At 37.4% G+C, this 18,124-nt stretch overlaps 2 protein-coding genes across 3 annotated transcripts in view; one reads left to right on the top strand and one right to left on the bottom strand.

Annotated features, from left to right (window-relative positions):
• FGF14 (fibroblast growth factor 14) overlaps positions 1-18,124 on the top strand; it is a 612,786-nt gene that overhangs the window by 511,739 nt on the left and 82,923 nt on the right. The gene's annotated exons all lie outside the window — the stretch shown is intronic.
• The window catches only part of ITGBL1 (integrin subunit beta like 1), a 312,879-nt gene continuing 308,605 nt past the window's right edge, over positions 13,851-18,124 (bottom strand). Inside the window, exon 13 of the mRNA XM_060129219.1 lies at positions 13,851-13,968. Coding sequence (XP_059985202.1) covers positions 13,956-13,968 — 13 coding nt within the window. The 3' untranslated portion in view covers positions 13,851-13,955. The remainder of the gene's footprint in view (positions 13,969-18,124) is intronic.

Below are 18,124 nucleotides of genomic sequence, written 5' to 3'. Positions count from 1 at the left end.
CCCACACAAGTCCCATTTCTGGAACAAAGGAGGCCTCCTTCTGCCCTAGACAATCAGCAGGTTCTTGATGCTTGGAGCTTCTTTTCCGGGTCCTGTGAAGAGAGTGGGGTGATCCCATGTGGGCCCACCATTATATAAATTTCTTAACTATACCAAAGCCCCTACACTTCACAAAAATTAAACACATATGTCTGATAACAAGAGTGTGCAAGAAATATATAGAAGATCATCTCTGCTCAGTATAATTGTTCAGCACTTAAATATAGGCTGAAGAATCAAGCACTCTGTAGAGTTGTGTATAATCATAAATTCATTTATTTGCTCATTCAAATCAACCAGTATTATTGTATGCCTCCCACTGACAGCTATTGTGCTGTATGTATGTGCTGGAGCTTCAAAGATACGTGAAAAATTCCCGATTTAAAAACAAACAGATCAACAACCAAAACCCTCTAAAGTCCAATAGATATGAGGAAATCATTCAGAGGGCATCTTCACTAGATGAATTCTAAGAGTCTTTTCTCCGAACCTGCGATTCCATGATTATGTTTGTACATTTCCTATCACTCCTTTGATAGTGGTGGGTACGTAGCACGTCTTCAATCTGTAGTTCTTGATTGCTTATTGTTAAGGTGGAATCAGTTTCACCAGCAAATTTTATGAATCTATTCCTTGAGTGCCTTCCTTGTTCATGCTATTTATTATGCATTCCACTTATCTTTTTTCCCCACAAAAAAACATTAAGCATCAGCAAAGAAGATAGGAGTCTGTTAATTTCTCGAGTTAGAATTGCAGAAAAGCACTTATTTACACATTTCCTTTCCTGAAAGGGCATGATAAACTCACAGAGGCAGAACCCGGATATGCAATGTCTGCCTCTGTAACATGGTCATATTTACATTAATGGGTGAGTGGTAATGCTGTCTTCACCTTAAAAAAGAATCTCAAGGCAAAAAAGTAAACCCTGATTTCTAGTAAATTGTCGCTACCACTTGAACAATTTAAAGCAAGAGCATGAATAATGATAATTAGAGAAAGGACTTCATTGTTTCTATATGTTCATAAATGATATACTTGTAGTGTCAAAGAAAAAATATCATTGCATTTTGCAATTTTATCCTACTTTACTCTAGGGTGAAAACTATAAAATACTGTAGATAGAAACAAAATTTAGGTTAGATCTAAATGTTTCAATTTTTTAAAAACCTGTTATTTGTAGAGGATGGATGGTAGATGGTGAAAGGAGTTTTTATATGTAAGGAATTTCAAACACTACCTGAAAAATTGAGTCCTAAATCAATAGATAATATTTGAGAACGAACTATCTCTTTGTTTTCATTCTCCACACCATGAAAAAACTTTTGCAAAAAAACCCCAAATACATAAATGCTAAGAAGGCCGATATACCATATAATGAATGACAAATCAGCTCTAACATTAAAGCAGTAATTAATACTACTAAAATTGGGGGAAAATTGTGATTCTTTAAAAAATTGTGTATGTGGAATGCCTCCTTATTGAAATTGTATACACCATCCACCCAAGTAAAGTTGAAGGAGTTTGTTTCTGATTACATATTTTACTTTTAGAGAATTCTATTTCTGGGAATGGGGTTGTATGTAAGCTACTTGCCAGGGACTCTGAGAACCCATGATCCATGAGTTCAGGGTGGGCTCTGAACAGAAATTGGGTGTTTCTATCAGTTTCTTCAATGCAGCCCATTTCTTAGTAATTTACATTCCATTTCTTAGTTACTGGGAATTAATAAGAAATATTATTTAGGGCTTCCCTGGTGGCGCAGTGGTTGAGAGTGGACACGGGTTCGTGCCCCGGTTCGGGAAGATCCCACGTGCCGCAGAGCAGCTACGCCCGTGAGCCATTGCCACTGAGCCTGCGCATCCGGAGCCTGTGCTCCACAACGGGAGAGGCCACAACAGTGAGAGGCCCGTGTACTGCAAAAAAAAAGAAATATTATTTAGAAAATAATTCATAAAACTATGACTCATTTTTTTCCAGAGAAACTACTATAGTTACCATTACTGAAAAACCAAATTGGCTGTTTTTCTTCACATTATTTACTAAAATTGGAAAAATTGTTCCTATAGTGAAAACTATATTGTTCACATATATAGTTTTTGTATATGTGAACTCCATACATTTTAACTTTGAATTATTTCTCTATATTATGGAAGGGTGTTTTGTGCTCTGAGCTACTTAGGGTTTCGCTGAATGTTGGCTGTTTGTCTTAAGGTGATGTATTCAATTTGGATTGCAAGTTCGTGGAAAGGTACATAGTGTACCTCTGAGTAAGGACATAGTAGATCTCTTGAGAGTTTTATTTGGAGTTAGATATTGGTTTTAAGATCTGACAACTACATGAAATGAAGAGATGAGTCACTTGTTAATAGGTACATCTCAACCCATGCAAAAGCATCATAATTGGTTATTTGCTGTCCCAGTAGAGAAAGATACTGAATGGGAACGAGATATTTTTGTGAGGCTTTGGAATTGCTACATCTCTGACAAGATGGAGATATTTTATTTGGTTATTAATCCTGGATCCAGGGCACTATTTAGCAGAAATAGGTATTTGGACAACCAGGAAACATTATTCTACTTTACTCTTATGCTGGTACAAATAGTACCGAAAGGTACTAGCCTGACAAATGGTGAATACTGGTTTATGTCATGAGAGGAGGAGCTTGCATCCATGTCACACAAGAAATTAGCTGTGAATGCCTTTCACAAGGGCATCGTGACAGGGGGTTGACCTTCACTGACTCCCCATTTGTGTTACATTCTCCAGTTAACTCATCTGTCTCTCAACTCTGAACCCTTTATAACACTGTTTCCACTCTCTAAACCTGAGGCTGAGTGCATAAGAGATCCAGATCCTTGTCATGGCCAATTATTTTCCCTTAAGAGCTGCATATTTATTGTGGTATGGAAACAACTGTATTTATTAGGAGGCACGTAAAATGCTCACAGTGCGAAGATGCACATTCATTTGCAAGCACCTCCTCTGCAATCAGTACTTATTACTCACATTATTTTTGCTATTGTGTTAAATGGTAAAAAAAAATTATGTAACTTCAGAAGGAATAATGACACCTGCATTATTCATTATTTAAATATTGCCATTTAACGTTTTGCTTTCTATCCTATAACCAGCAATTAACGTTATCGATAGAAGCAATGGAAAAACATTTTTGTATTAAGAACTTGCAATTTAGATAACTCTACTTACCATATACCCAACTCCTACATTGGTTTTATTCCAATTTCAATTAGAATTCTATGTTTCTTGCAATATTAATAACAGAAAAAATCAACTTTCAAACTGTTCAAAAGTTCTCTAGACAACTTTTACCTAGGGATGAGGTAAGAGGCATTCTCTTAATGTCCATGGAGAAATAAACTCTAATGTGAAATATCATATTAATATAAAGGAGGAAATTATTAAGAAATTGTTCCACAGGTACCATAAATGGGTTAACTATTTTTCTAATGCAGTTTGAGTCCTTTACAAGACTGTTTTTATAGACTTAGCAAAGCCAAATGTATACCCAGGAGAAATAGCAGTGAGCCTTTAATTTAAAATTACATTATGTGAGAATGCTTGTACATTGAAATGGGTAGACAGAAGAATTGCCTTGGGTAGTAGTTCCCTTGTGTTTATCTAAAAAAACCAAAGAACACCTTGTAGGAATTTGAATGCAAAGTTCTTATTAATTTTTATGCATCATTTATGCAATAACAATAACCAAGAAAAGGAAAAAGGAACCATGTCAGGAAAACTTGATTGTGTCAGACTTCGGTTCTCTGAGCCCTGAAAACCTGAAATACCCTGATTTTATTATTTTATTCCTGATGGTCAGTCTTTGGGACCAGTTAGAAATTCCTCAGACTTGTTAAACCATTAACCACCAGGACTAAAATACCATGTTATTTAAATTTTTAATGAATAATAACTTCATTAGACATTCTGTTCCTAATGTGACTAGGGAAAACTATGGAATGTGGTACATTGTAGCACTTCATTTCAATTATTTAATATTCCAGTCATTTGCTTAACAAGAGACTTTGCCCAAGGGTTTGCTGAAACACTGAATATCTGGCAAATTACTGTGTACTAATTGATCCAGTGGCATGTTAAAATTACCTCAACCATTCTGCTCAATACTTAATTGTATTTTCTGTTGGTGTCAGTGTTCTACCTAGAAGTATTTTGTCCTTTAAAATAATTTTTTACTTTGGAAAGAAAGTGGTAGAAATGCATTATCGGTTACTTGAGAGGTTTTTACATTTGAGGCCGTAACGGTGAGAACAGCAAGATAAAGGTGTAGAAACATAATGCCCAAGTCCTGGAAATGCACAGACTGCAAAGCCCCCGAGTTTTATGTATTAATGAACTAATCTTGTTAATCCCACTTCAAAGTGAGTTTTGCAAGGGTAACTCAATAATCTTTAGGGATGACTGCATCATACCTGAGTATATGTTACCACAGGGGAAAAATAGAATTATTGTACTGGGGGCTCTGTCTAGTGTGTGTGTGTGTTTGTGTCTAGCTGTTCTATAACCACAAACTACTAACACGTACTCTTTTCCTACACGATGAAAAGGGTACACACATAGAAATTAGTATTCTGATATGTAAATGTGGTTATTTTCTCTTAGTTCTCATCTAGGTATTTTTCTGAATACTCATTGTGAAGTCCTATGAACATAAAATCAATCTTTATGGATAGTGTATAGAATTTGTAATTCACAAATCCAGTTTTTTTTGTTTTGCTTTGTTTTTTGCTGTATGCAGGCCCCTCACTGTTTTGGCCTCTCCCATTGCGGAGCACAGGCTCCGGACACGCAGGCTCAGCGGCCATGGCTCACGTGCCCAGCCGCTCCGCGGCATGTGGGATCTTCCCGGACCGGGGCACGAACCCGTGTCCCCTGCATCGGCAGGCGGACTCTCAACCACTGCGCCACCAGGGAAGCCCAATCCAGTTATTTTTAATTCTTCAAAGAGTTCTTCTTTTAATTCTTCTTCTACAACTCATTTCTTAGATGGACAACAGAGTGGGATTGGTAGGTGGACATGTATAATGGGAGGAGAAAATACCCAGTTCAGAAGACTGAGGGCTGTCAATGCCACCAGCACTAATTGAAGCATTTGGGCCCTCTTGGTGGCTCTGAGAATTCTGAATGACTTTTTATAACATGATGATGACATTTGAAACGCTTTCCAAGAAATAGATGGAACACTCAGTCCTGTTTTCTTTGATCTTCAGATATTGTGATTATGTTCTGGCAGAATGATGACAACTAATTACGTAAGGTCAGCAGACATCGACATGCCTATCACAGACACATCACGAACAAGTCGGGACTTCCCCAGCTGTGTGGTTGGCCTGGTGGGCACAGTGCCAGCAGCGACATTCTCTCTCTGACACTTCTTCTGCCGCAGAGAGATCCCATTTTGGAAGCGCTGGGTTAGCAGGGAAAGAGGGGGGCATTCTTCCTCTTCTCTGCTTATGTCCCAGGATCTCTCTTCAAAATTTTAAAAAGACTAAAATTATGATACCTGCAAAGGGCATTTCTATTGATCCATCAGTGTATGTACATACTTGTCATCACCTCAAATGCAGATTACACTTAAGTACATGGTTCTTCAGATTCGTGCTCACACAGTGTCAATTCTTGTAAGAGGTCTGCAAATATACTGGTTTTCTAAGTTTCATAAAGTCTAATGAGTTTTAAAGAGAAATGAAATAACCTTTCTGAGGTCATTTTCTAATTATTAAAGCAACAAGCTCGTAGGAAGGAAAATCTGGAGCTTTGGGGTAAAAATATTTCCTTTTCTCTTCTTTTTTTTTTTTTTTTTTTTTTTAAGGATTTACAGCTCAGTTCACTTCATTGGTAGCCCTCAGGGTTTCTTTATCTCATGCCTACAACTGTTATTACTATCTTTCTCTTAATGTCACATTGCTTTCACACTGTCACTGAAATGACCTAGAAACAATCCCATGAAAGTAGATCCCATAAAATAACATTTCCATGGCACCTTTTTATGTCCTAAAACTAGATTAAATGTCAATACAGTATAATAAGTATGTAATAAAAATAAACAGTTTATGCATGATTCTAAGGGGAACTTGTTACTGATTTTTAAATGTATTTCCTTGAAAACTAAATTCATTCATTCTGTGGGTTTTACAGTTTTTAAACACAGACTATAACTTCATTTTGGTCATGATTTTAGGAAAACTTTTCTTTCAACCTGCAGTAATATGTATCCTGTGTCATATTCTTAAGAGGGCCATTTTATCACCTTATTTGGAAAAGACAAACTTAATTTCTTGGAAAGATACACATGATTACAATGTGTGTCATCACATTGATGATTTTGAAAATATATTTTATTTAATTGTGATACATTTCTGCGTCTAACAGTGACCATCTGTTGAAAAGTTAACCATATTCCTATTCATATTCGTGTGAAAGAAATAACACCATTGCAAGGAAAATACTAGCCTTCAAGGTGCTGATATGTATATATTAGGAGAAAAACATTTCATCCATATTTAGCTGTGAGGTTGCTCTCAGTATATTTTCCATTTAGCATTTGTAATGCTGTCATAATGAAGAAGTATATAATTGTTTTATCCTATTTAATGTATGTGTAACAACCAAGGATATTTCTGGATATCCAGATTGCCAAGATGAATGAAACGTTAATGTTTTCTTTGTCCAAGATACTGAAAAAAAATGAAGGGGAAAAACATGTCCTTGGTTCAGCTCTACTGCCTTCGAGGTGGAAGGGGGTTCCCAGATAATAATATTTCAGTCCATTTCCATTTTTGTTCTTGCTAAGACCCTTGATGAGGTTGCTTGTTAGATACTTAGTCTTTGTACAGATTTCTACTTTTACATCCTTCATTATTGATTCTCCAGATGCTGATAGATTTTTTAAATAATCATAATATTTACAGGAGAAATAAGGCACTACTTCGGCTTGTGTATGTTTATGTCATTCTTCTTGGACCATATAGTTTACTTTTAGTATCCTTTTTTTAATCTTTTACTTTTGTCTTAGGTATCATGACAGCACTAGTAATGAACTGTGCACACCCGGCAAATAAATTAGACACAACTCCTATCAGATCAAGCTGCTGTCCACAGAATTGCAAGGGAGCAGCACAGAGCACTCTAGGGAAACGCTGAAAAGACACACATGGTTGCGTACACACATGGTTGCGTGCTGACCAGATTGTTGGCACGTTGACTGGAGATGTCCACTCTCCGTGCTGTTTTATAATTATACACTGACCTCTGCCGCATGAGGGACAGTCAGGACACTTTGCACTGGAGTTCAAAGCTTTCTGCCAACCTAAACTCTGAAGCCTCCCTGATCCATTGCCCCTACACCCATCACACCCCCGAACAAGGAGAAATCTTTTCTCTTCTTCAAACACCTGTAACATGCTACCTGCGCCTCACTAATGGCTCTGATGCCATTTTTCTTTGCTTAGAGACAGAGATTTTCTCAAGCTACCTTTTTGAAAAGTCACTTTCTTTCTTTCTCACCCTTGATTTCTTTCCTGTCTCTCTCAGCATGCCTGCACTGTTGTTTCTCTGATTCCCTGTCTCTGTATTGTGACCTTCGCCACTACCCCCAAATCATAATTAGTTTCTGCCACTGGATATTTTCAAGTTAATCATTCACCTTCACACGTATCTTTGTAAATGGCCACTTTAGAGTCTGTTCTTTTCCATGCCAGCAGTAATTCTCCCTGTCCAGCTTGTATAATTAGAGGAATTGCTCCCCAAGTTTTCTTATCAGATTAGAGCTGTTATTTGTTGTTTTGTAAGTTATGTACACATAAAGACTTATTAAAGCAACACACTTAAGGTCTTGGATTAGAGATGCTTTCAACATGCAACAGTTTGTGAAAGCTGTTGTGATGATTATTGGAAAATCCAACACATAGCTAAATTTCCACCGATATTACATTTTTAAAGAAATTTTGTTTTCACTCATGAAGGTTGTGTTACTTACAAGTTCCATAGCAATTTTTCTTATTGCAGACATTTAAAAAAAGTCACTGTACCTTAAAATATCATATTTATAACTGCCTAAGGAATTTCTTTATAAATTTTTTTTCTGTCTTCTGCATGTCTGCCATTACATGACATTTACAAAGTACCAGCAGCAATATGGTGATAAGGATCTCCGAAAACAAGAACTTCCAGGCTGGGACTTCCCATTTTAGGTAGATCATAGAGATTTTCCATTATTCTACCAAATCTAGAGAGAGTCAGCCAAAACAAAGATTTTCTTGATCTGAATCCATTCCTGTAAATTTCTCCAATGTCAGAGGAGATGGGAATGTTGATTTCTGGCACCTGCAGTACAATCTTTTGGATTTTCAACATCACAACTCTGCTCTGAGTTAATTGTTCTGAATTTGCCAAGGTATATTCAAGAACGCACATGTACCTCTATGGAAATATCACCCAAGCAAATAGCTGCACATGATTTAGGGAAAGTATATTCCTCCTAAAACAAAAGTTAGTAAGGATGTGCTTTGAGAATTATGTACTGATTAGATTTCATCACTTAATGTTTGGGAATTATAAAAGGGGAGAAGCATAACTGCACTACCCATGCTAAGCCCAGAGTACCGTGTATTATAAAACGGGCAGTTCTGAAACAATAGTCTTTCACAGCCCTTTTCTTTCCAAAGAGCATTTTAATCATCTCCTACACAGTCATCAAGTAGCATTTACCCTTTGGCTTCCTGAAGATGTGCTGGCATCTGTTCACCTGTCCTTTCTTCTGAGTCTGGATTTGACTTATTGAAGTTATCAGTAACCTTGCCCTGAGGGGTTCTGTGTCCAGGAGCATCTTTATTGCTCCATTTACCATTTGTAAAACTAATGTTTCACAGGTAATAACACTGACAAGTAAAGCTTTACCTTATGAAAAGAATTGCTAATGTGCTGGTAAGAAGGGAGAAAAGTACCAGATGGTTTATCAAGATGAAAAGAGTAGAGAAAGAGAGAAGAAACACAAGGGTGAAAGGAGGATGCCAGAAAAGTCACCCCTGCCTGTTGTCTGAGGGCAGAGGAGAATATTGGAAGAGGGACAGGAGGAATTTGGCACCTGACAGAACTTAATTGCTTTTTTCCAACCACTGTGCCTCCAAGGTTCCTCAGAAAAGGTGAGATGTAATCCTAAAACTACACCAAAAGAGCAATAAAATCTATAGTTGAGTTACCATAAGCAGATCATAATATTTACAAGGAAAACTTGAAATAATAAAAACTGGTTGTATATTTAGTTGTATGTATATTTAGTAACCCAGTTGTTCACACAACTAACTATAGTGAGTATGCTTTTCACACGCAAAACAGTACATTTCTGGAGTCTGCTGTAGAAAAAGGTGGGCAGTTCAGAGGAGACCTGGAAGAAGCAGAAATTCTTTTGTTTGTGACCCAGGGGCACTCAGGTTATCAAAATATCCACTGGTCCAATGTAGAGTCTGAGTGTGATTCAGAGAGTTGACAGTAATGACCGTTGGTGTGCTCTACAGGAAAAGGAGTCATGGGAACATGGCTACCCTGCAGCTTCTATCGGGTCACCACTGGTTTCCTAGCTCCTAATTCTACGGACACTCTACCATTCCAATGCTCAGTAAACTCTGGCCACTGATTCCCTCCCTGGACACTTGTCTTGCTCCTAGTCTTGGGTTGCATAATTTCATGGAAAGAGGCTCAGTTGGTTTGAGTTTAACATGATGGGATTTTGCATTGTGTATGCTTTAAAGAAATAGTATGTATGCTTAATAATAAATTATGTTAGAGAAGAAATCTATTAGCTAAAATCTAACTTCAGTGGACTAACTCATAATTCCTTTGACTTGGAAGGCAGTTCAGATTATGGAACCAAAAACAATCCATACATGTTTTTTGATTTCTTGAAACTAGAATGAGAGTCTATGGAATTACCTTCCTCAGTTCAATCAGTGGCCCTTGGGGTATTTCCTGGTAAACCACTCTCCCCATAGGCCATGCCTCTTTTTTCTTTTTTAATACTTTATTTTATTATGTTTTATTTCATTGGCCACGCTGCAAAGCATGTGGGATCTTAGTTCCCCAACCAGGGATCGAACCTGTGCCCCCTCCAGTGGAAGCGCAGGGTGTTAACCACTGGACCTCCAGGGAAGTCCCCTACAGAGTATTCTTAGTGGATAACATCGTGCAAAGAGACCAAAATAGTATAATAAACAATGTTAATGTCTTTTTAATTGTTATCAGTCCTTATTGTGTATGCCACAGAGAATTGTTTTTAAAATCAAAGGATAACTATTTCTAATGACAGAGATGCCAAATACCAATAGGGTGCAATGTCTCTACATATTATTTGGACTCCCTGATTTAATAGTGTCCACAGTGGGACATATAAGTATCCCATGATATTTACCCAGTAGGACTTTGACACTTGAGGCCCACACCTGAAATTGCAAACAGCCCCACACTTGAAAGTGTAAACTCTTTATTACACGGAAATCCAGATGATAAACAAATAATAATAGATTTGTTTCAATCCATCTTTTATCTAGAGAAAAAAAAATTTAACTACGGAACTATGGTTAGAATTTTTTTTTTCCGTTTTTTTTTTTTTTTTTTGCGGTACATGGGCCTCTCACTGTTATGGCCTCTCCCGTTGCGGAGCACAGGCTCCGGACGCACAGGCTCAGTGGCCATGGCTCACGGGCCCAGCCGCTCTGCGGCATGTGGGATCTTCGCGGACCCGGGCACGAACCCGTGTCCCCTGCATTGGCAGGCGGACTCTCAACCACTGCGCCACCAGGGAAGCCCCTGGTTAGAATATTTATTAAAGCATAAAGGCACATATCCTTGATTGTCTTCAGATATAGATAGGTTTGAATAGTTAAGGTTATGACAATAGAAATGTATAAGCCATTTTAGAGAAAAATGCGTAATTACCTGTTTGCGGTACGCGGGCCTCTCACTGCTGTGGCCTCTCCCGTCGTGGAGCACAGGCTCCGGACGCACAGGCTCAGCGGCCATGGCTCACGGGCCCAGCCGCTCCGCGGCACGTGGGATCCTCCCAGACCAGGGCACGAACCCACGTCCCCTGCATTGGCAGGCCGACTCCCAACCACTGCGCCGCCAGGGAAGCCCTACCTGTGTGTTTTTAAGCCAATATTTATTTGGTTGTTATACATGGTACAGAACACTGCATTTGCTACTTTGCATGAAAGACCTCAATACAGGTGACAAATTCTTTGACTTAAATCCATGATTTCTTTTAGTATTATTTCAATAATATCCTTCTGTGCATCTTTTAACTATCAGTTTGTAAATGTGCATCTTTATTTACATAATAGGGTCAGACAACTTACTAGAAAGTGTATCGTTATATTAGTGGATTAAGAGAGTTACTACACCTCACTGAAAAGACATTCATAAATATTTTTAAATTGTGAGGGAAATTAAATAATTGGCACTTAAGATGCCTATTTTAAGTAATAAAGAAGTAAGGAAAAGTTACCTTCAAGCAATAGGATAAGATATAAGAAATTAGGAATTTCTTCTCCATAATGTGTTTTTCTGTATTTTTGTTGTGGTTGTTGTTGTTTTTGGCTGCCTTGGGCCTTCCTTGCTGCATGTAGACTTTCTTTTAGTTGTGGCGAGCGGGGGCCACTCTTCATTGCAGTGCGCGGGCTTCTCATTGCGGTGGGTTCTCCTGTTGTGGAGCACAGGCTCTAGGCGCGCGGGCTTCAGTAGTTGTAGCATGTGGGCTTCATTAGTTGTGACTCTTGTGGCTTGCAGGCTATAGAGCGCAGGCTCAAGTAGTTGTGGCGCACGGGCTTAGTTGCTCCGCGGCATGTGGGATTTTCCTGGACCAGGGCTCGAACCCATGTCCCCTGCATTGGCAGACGGATTCTTAACCACTGTGCCACCAGGGAAGCCCCTCCATAATGAGTTTTAAATATATATATATAAAATGACTGCATTAATTTCTGTGAATTGAAAAGAATAGACTAGAGGAACTGCAGATCATTCCACAATTTAAAACAAATTTAGAATCCTTTTTAAATAGATATAGTCAATATTTCTTCTGTAAAATCAGATTCAAAATATCAATGGGAATGCACTTTACCTTGGAGTTAATTGAACTGGTATCTACATTTTAGGACAATTATTTCTCTTTTGCCAAGAAGAGACTGAGGCTTGGTTTTCCTTCAATAATGTCTTCATTGGGCATTGAACTTGACAAGTATTTATAAAACTACCAGTGTTAAAGGGACACAAAAACATATCAGCTGTTACTCCTGAGTAGAACTTATTTTATTTGCTCCCAGCTCTGTCCAGGAGGTTAGGTTCTTATTTAGATAAACATCTCTAGAGTGAAGAAGAACTATCTGTTAGGTTTTACAAGCTTAGAACAAACATTAATTTTTTTTTATTTTGCGTCTGTACACATGAAGTGATATTCTAAATCATGTGTTATTTACCTGGGACTTTCTTTAATATATCATGAACTGTAATTCAGTTTAAACAATAAAAGAGAGCAATTGGGAAAACACAGTGGCCAAAACTTAGATGAAGCCTTATGTTCAAATTCTGTTTTTTTGAGACTATCCTGAGCTCATCTAACAGTTTGTTGTGGCCTTTATTAAGCTGGAAATTCTAAGAGTTGAGTTTTACACTAATTTTACCTTCATTGTGAGTCATAATTTCATCTTTCTCTTTATTTCTAAATATCCTCTTCACATATTGAATTTTTTAATTTCTTTGAAGTCAAAAGCCAAGGCTCTTCTCTGTATTGCATTTGTGCTATATGGGCTACAAATTAAATTTCACATTGTATTTCATGGTCCATTATCACTAGAAGCAACCAAAGAGAATCTACCTTTGCATTCAACTTAACGTTCATAAAAGCCTTTGCAATACTAAATTAAAATTGTAGATTTCATCAGACACTGCAAAGTGCAGAGCAATAGAGAAGTGTTAATTTTTAGGTTCTATTTGTTAATAGATATACACCATTATTAGTATTATCGTATCTTTCACATTACTATAGAGCAGTGGATTTCAGCCTTGGCTACACGTTGGGCAACTTTTAAAATATATTAATGCCTGGCTGCACCACCTGAGAATATAACTGTTCTGGGAAAAGGTATGGGTGTTTCAGTTGATCATTTTGAAAGCTCTCTAACTAATTTTTAATAGATATCTCAGGTTTTATCTGCTTATGGCTCTAACAGTAGACAAGCCAAAAAGCAAACAAACAAACAAAATTATTTGAGAACAATTGGAAAATATAAATTCTCACTCCACTGATCATCCATGTTCCTTGGATATTTTGCTTAGATATTCTTTACTTATCGACTTTCTCATTATTTGAGAGTGGTAATTAGGTAAAAATCATGTGTGCCATCTGCAGCTTCTTTTTCTGAATAACTGTGTTTTTACTGAGTTGCTTGCTTAGTTTAAGCTCGTTATGCCAAAATGTATTTATGTGAGGACTTTCCTTTCTGTCTACTTTGCACAGCACCAGACTTCTTGTCTATTTACTTTATATCCTTATAAGAGCAGAATGCTTGAAAGTACTTTTAGCTTCGAAGAGTTCTTTTTGAAAGTTATGTGATTACCAAGCAACCAAAATTCTTTGCATAAGCACTCATTAGTCCTACCAGCATTTCTCTTTCAAATATAAATGTTAATCTTCGAATAGTGACTTCCACACACATTTTGGCTTCAGGCTTCAGGATGAATCCCTGTTCCTGTAGCAAAATCTTTGTCGGGGATGGAGCAGAGCATCCAAGGAGCAACCAGGAATCACCAGGGAGCCCGCTGATTCCAGATGTAGGAGAAGTAGGACATTATTGAACAAAACTCTCCAGAGATGCAAAAAGTTGCAGGGTCACAGATATGGCCTTTTAAAATGAAATACGAACACAGTTAATATGAAATTCCTATTGAGGAAAATTAGAATATATTTCAGAATATATTGGTATAATTATATATATAATTTTCTCATCTTTATTCAAAACAGATACTCTTAAATACTAATTTTGAGTTAATCCATGAGAAAAATACCTAAAAAGAAAAATACTGCGTGGTTCCTACCCCTTGACATTTTGATTTAATTGCTCTGCATGCAGCCTGGGCATTAGGACTTTTAAAAGCAACCCACGTTATTCTCACTTACAGCAAAATTTGGGAACCATTGCTTTAAATCTTACCCAGTTTATTGAATTAGAATCTCCAGATGGGGGTGGAATCTTATAGTTTTCATTTCACGAAGCACTTCAGATGATACTTAGACACACTGAAGTTTGATAACCACTGGTTTTACTGTGTGATATTTTCTTCCAAGAAATATTGTCTCTACTATTTGACGATTTTGTCCTTGCCTCCATGGTTCGTGTTTTAGGTGTAAATATGGCACTATTTTTTTTCCAAATTTAACCACCGTATGTGTTTATTTGTTTTGTGTAGGTTCAGGAATATACTAGGCATTCCTGTTTCCACTGACTTCTCCATTAGGACTGAGATAGTATGGTAGAGCAGAAGTGGTTTGTAATTTTACATATGCTACTAAATCGCTTGGCAGTGTTTAATCAATAACTGAGGTGTAGGGGTAAGCTTCTTAAACTATCTCAGAACATTTAACATTCTGACAATTACTGTCTGTCTAGCCTTGGGTAGGTTACTTAATTGAGCTTTCTTCATATGTGAAATGGTAGTTTTTAATATTGGCCTCTTAGGTTTGTGATTTGGATAAGGCAGTAATACGTGGTAGTACTGTGTAATTTGCAAAGTGCTATGCAGATTTTAGGTATGGCTGTTTATATGTTTGCAACATTAGGAAGTTTCATTTGTAAGGTCATTTCCATTCCGAAAATCTGTGATTTTTTCACTTAAATATGTCCAACACATCATTTGTATCCCCCCAAACAATTTATACAAAGAAGGCAGTCCAAGTGTGTTCTTAATTGATTATGTGGTTTAAAGTGATTAAATAATTCAAGAAAATAAAGAAATTTGGAAATCAAAAGAATGACTTAGTATGAATCTTTGATCCAACACTAAGAATTTTATATTTCTTTCCACATTTCCTTGTTTGGTTTTCTTTTTGGTTGTTGTTTTTGTTTTTTTTTTTTTTTTCGCGGTACGCGGGCCTCTCACTGTTGTGGCCTCTTCTGTTGCGGAGCACAGGCTCCGGACACGCAGGCTCAGCGGCCATGGCTCACGGGCCCAGCCACTCCGCGGCATGTGGGATCTTTCCGGACCGGGGCACGAACCCGTGTCCCCTGCATCGGCAGGTGGACTCCCAACCACTGCGCCACCAGGGAAGCCCTGTTGTTTTGTTTTTGTTTGTTTCCTTTGTTTGGGTGAGGGGAGTGAGGGAAATTTTTGTATTCTTCCTTTGTCCACCTTTCTGCAAATTAGGTTACAGTTGGGAGAATGTTAGAAGCACCCAGTGCTTAAAGACAATTACTATTAAAATACATATTACTGAAAAAAATGGATGGTTGATTTAATGGGATAGTTTGGACTGTTTATTTTAATAGTATTATTGTTTGTATTTTGTTTTGAGGCACATAATGATGAAATATTCTGGTTTTCTTCTTAAATGCGGTAAAGAGCAATCCTGCTTATTTTCACAAAGAACTCTGGCAGGCTATACCCAAACTTTTTGCTACAAACTTTTCTGAAATGTGTAGCTGATCCTGTTTGGAACCTAAAAGGTTTTATTGGTCCCAGCTGGCAATAAATTGAGAACTATTCCTTAGATCTCTAATTACTTCGGTGGTTCATAGTATACTCATAGAGGTCTGTATTGACTTTCACTGCATGTTTTTTAATATGCAGTGTAATTTTTTTATTGATAAAAAATGTGAGCTCAGATGTTTTATCTTAGCATAAAGTAATTAATGAACCAAGAATATAAGATTTGTTGAAGTTTTGTGGGTTCTTCCCATATAAATATAAGATTACTTTGTTATAAAACATATTAAAGTGCACACAGTCCCCATAAATGCAATCTGTCAGTATTTTACATAAGATCTATTTGATATACCTGATTTATTCAATCAGAATAGATAGAGAGAGAGAGAGAGACAGAGACAGAGACAGACAGAACAGCTATAGATAGCATAAATAGAGAGGGAACCTGGTTACCTGGCACAGAAACTTTAACTTAATTAAGACTGAAATAAGATCATGAATAACCTGCACTTGGGCAACCAGATGTTTTATTTTTGCAATGTATATACTTAGAATGCAGTAGCATGGCCCCGGCTATAAGAAATGAGAATGTAAAATAGGAGGTCGATCAGAAGACAGGACTGGATGAGTATTTTGAGAATTGCCTACATTAAGATGAGAGACAGAAACAGAGACCGAGACAGTGACAGAGAGATGGTGAGAAGGAAAGACATTAAAAAAAACATTAGCTCAATGGCAGCATGATTAGAATGAATCCACTGTCTTCCTAAATGACTACTTAGGCAACATTCATTTGAACATAGTCTTAAAAAACACTTTCAGGGGATTCCCTGGTGGCGCAGTGGTTGAGAGTCTGCCTGCTGATGCAGGGGACACGGGTTCGTGCCCCGGTCCGGGAAGATCCCACATGCCGCGGAGCGGCTGGGCCCGTGAGCCATGGCCGCTGGGCCTGCGCGTCCGGAGCCTGTGCTCCGCAACGGGAGAGGCCACAACAGTGAGAGGCCCATGTACCACCAAAAAAAAAAAAAAAAAAAAAAAAAAACACTTTCATTAACTGTATACCAAAATAGAGAAAGAAAAAATATAAAACCTTTCAGATATCTTCTATGTTACAGGGAGTTAAGCAAGTCAAAATAAGTTCTTGTCTTTCTTATTGAGTCAACACCAATGAAACATGTATTTCTGAAGACCAACATGTGCAATTTTCATGTTCAGATTCTTGACTTTATACAGAGAAATGTGTTCCCTCACTCACTCACCAAATATTTCTTTATATTTTATGTGTTTATGAAATTACTACGTGTCAGACACTCCTCATAGTGTTGAGGATACAGTAGTGACCAAAATAGGCATATGTCACTGTCCTTAAGACCCTTGGGTCCTAGCGAGGAGTTGTATGTGTGCACACAGGGTGTGGGGAGACACCAACCCAAGGGGAAGATCAGAACTGAAGTTGTAAGGTTTATCACCAGTGCAGCTGATTTACGACATGCTAGAATGTTGTACATTTCTTTTACTATTTTCATAGTTGTTGTCTAATTCTACCCTTCTTTTTAATAAACTTGGAAAGCTTTAATATGTCTCTGTGAAGTCATATTTGGTTTTGCAATGCTTTATGTTTCTCTTGGAGTCAAAAAGTTTGTTATCTAAGTTGATCTTGGCTGGGTTAATTTAGAAGAAGTTTGTTTAAATATTGAATATATTGAAAAAGAAAAAAATAAATTTCACACACACACACACACACACACACACACACATACACATACACACACACACCACCTCCCTAGGAAGGCTGAGCAACACTATTTATCTTCAGAAAAGTTTATTGCCAATCTAAAGAGAAAATTTGAAGCTTTCTTATTTTGAAACAATAAGAGAAGCTGAATATAGATTTATTGTAAATGATTTAAAGTACAGTTCTTTGTCACAATTAACATAATTCTTTCTCTTGCTTCCAAATGTCTATATGCCATTGTAGTTAAACTTTGATTCTTCCTGTGGAACCAGCAACAAATATTTTCTGCCTAGTCCATGTGTGGCTTGTGAATATGAGTACTATTTATAGGAATACATGTTTACTTTGGCTTGATCAAAATTAGCAAGAAAGTTATGGTACCAGGATATCTTAACCAGTGTATTTATGTCTCTAACTCATTTCTCATATATGACTCTTGTGCTGGTAAAATTATGAACCTTGATTCTCATATATTTATTCGTGCCTTATCACCTTGACATCTAGGAGGTTTTGAGGGACTAACTGCCTCCTACAGTACATTTCCAGTCCTGTTTTGTCTTGAATTGTCTGTAATGGAAAGAAAGAATTACATTGCATGTGGTTGTTCCATTGAGAACAGAGAT

The sequence above is a fragment of the Lagenorhynchus albirostris genome, chromosome 18 (assembly GCF_949774975.1).
Source record: "Lagenorhynchus albirostris chromosome 18, mLagAlb1.1, whole genome shotgun sequence".
NCBI classification, from domain to species: domain Eukaryota; kingdom Metazoa; phylum Chordata; class Mammalia; order Artiodactyla; family Delphinidae; genus Lagenorhynchus; species Lagenorhynchus albirostris.
Note: the sequence above shows the minus strand (reverse complement) of the source record. Positions and strands in the feature narration are given on the sequence as shown.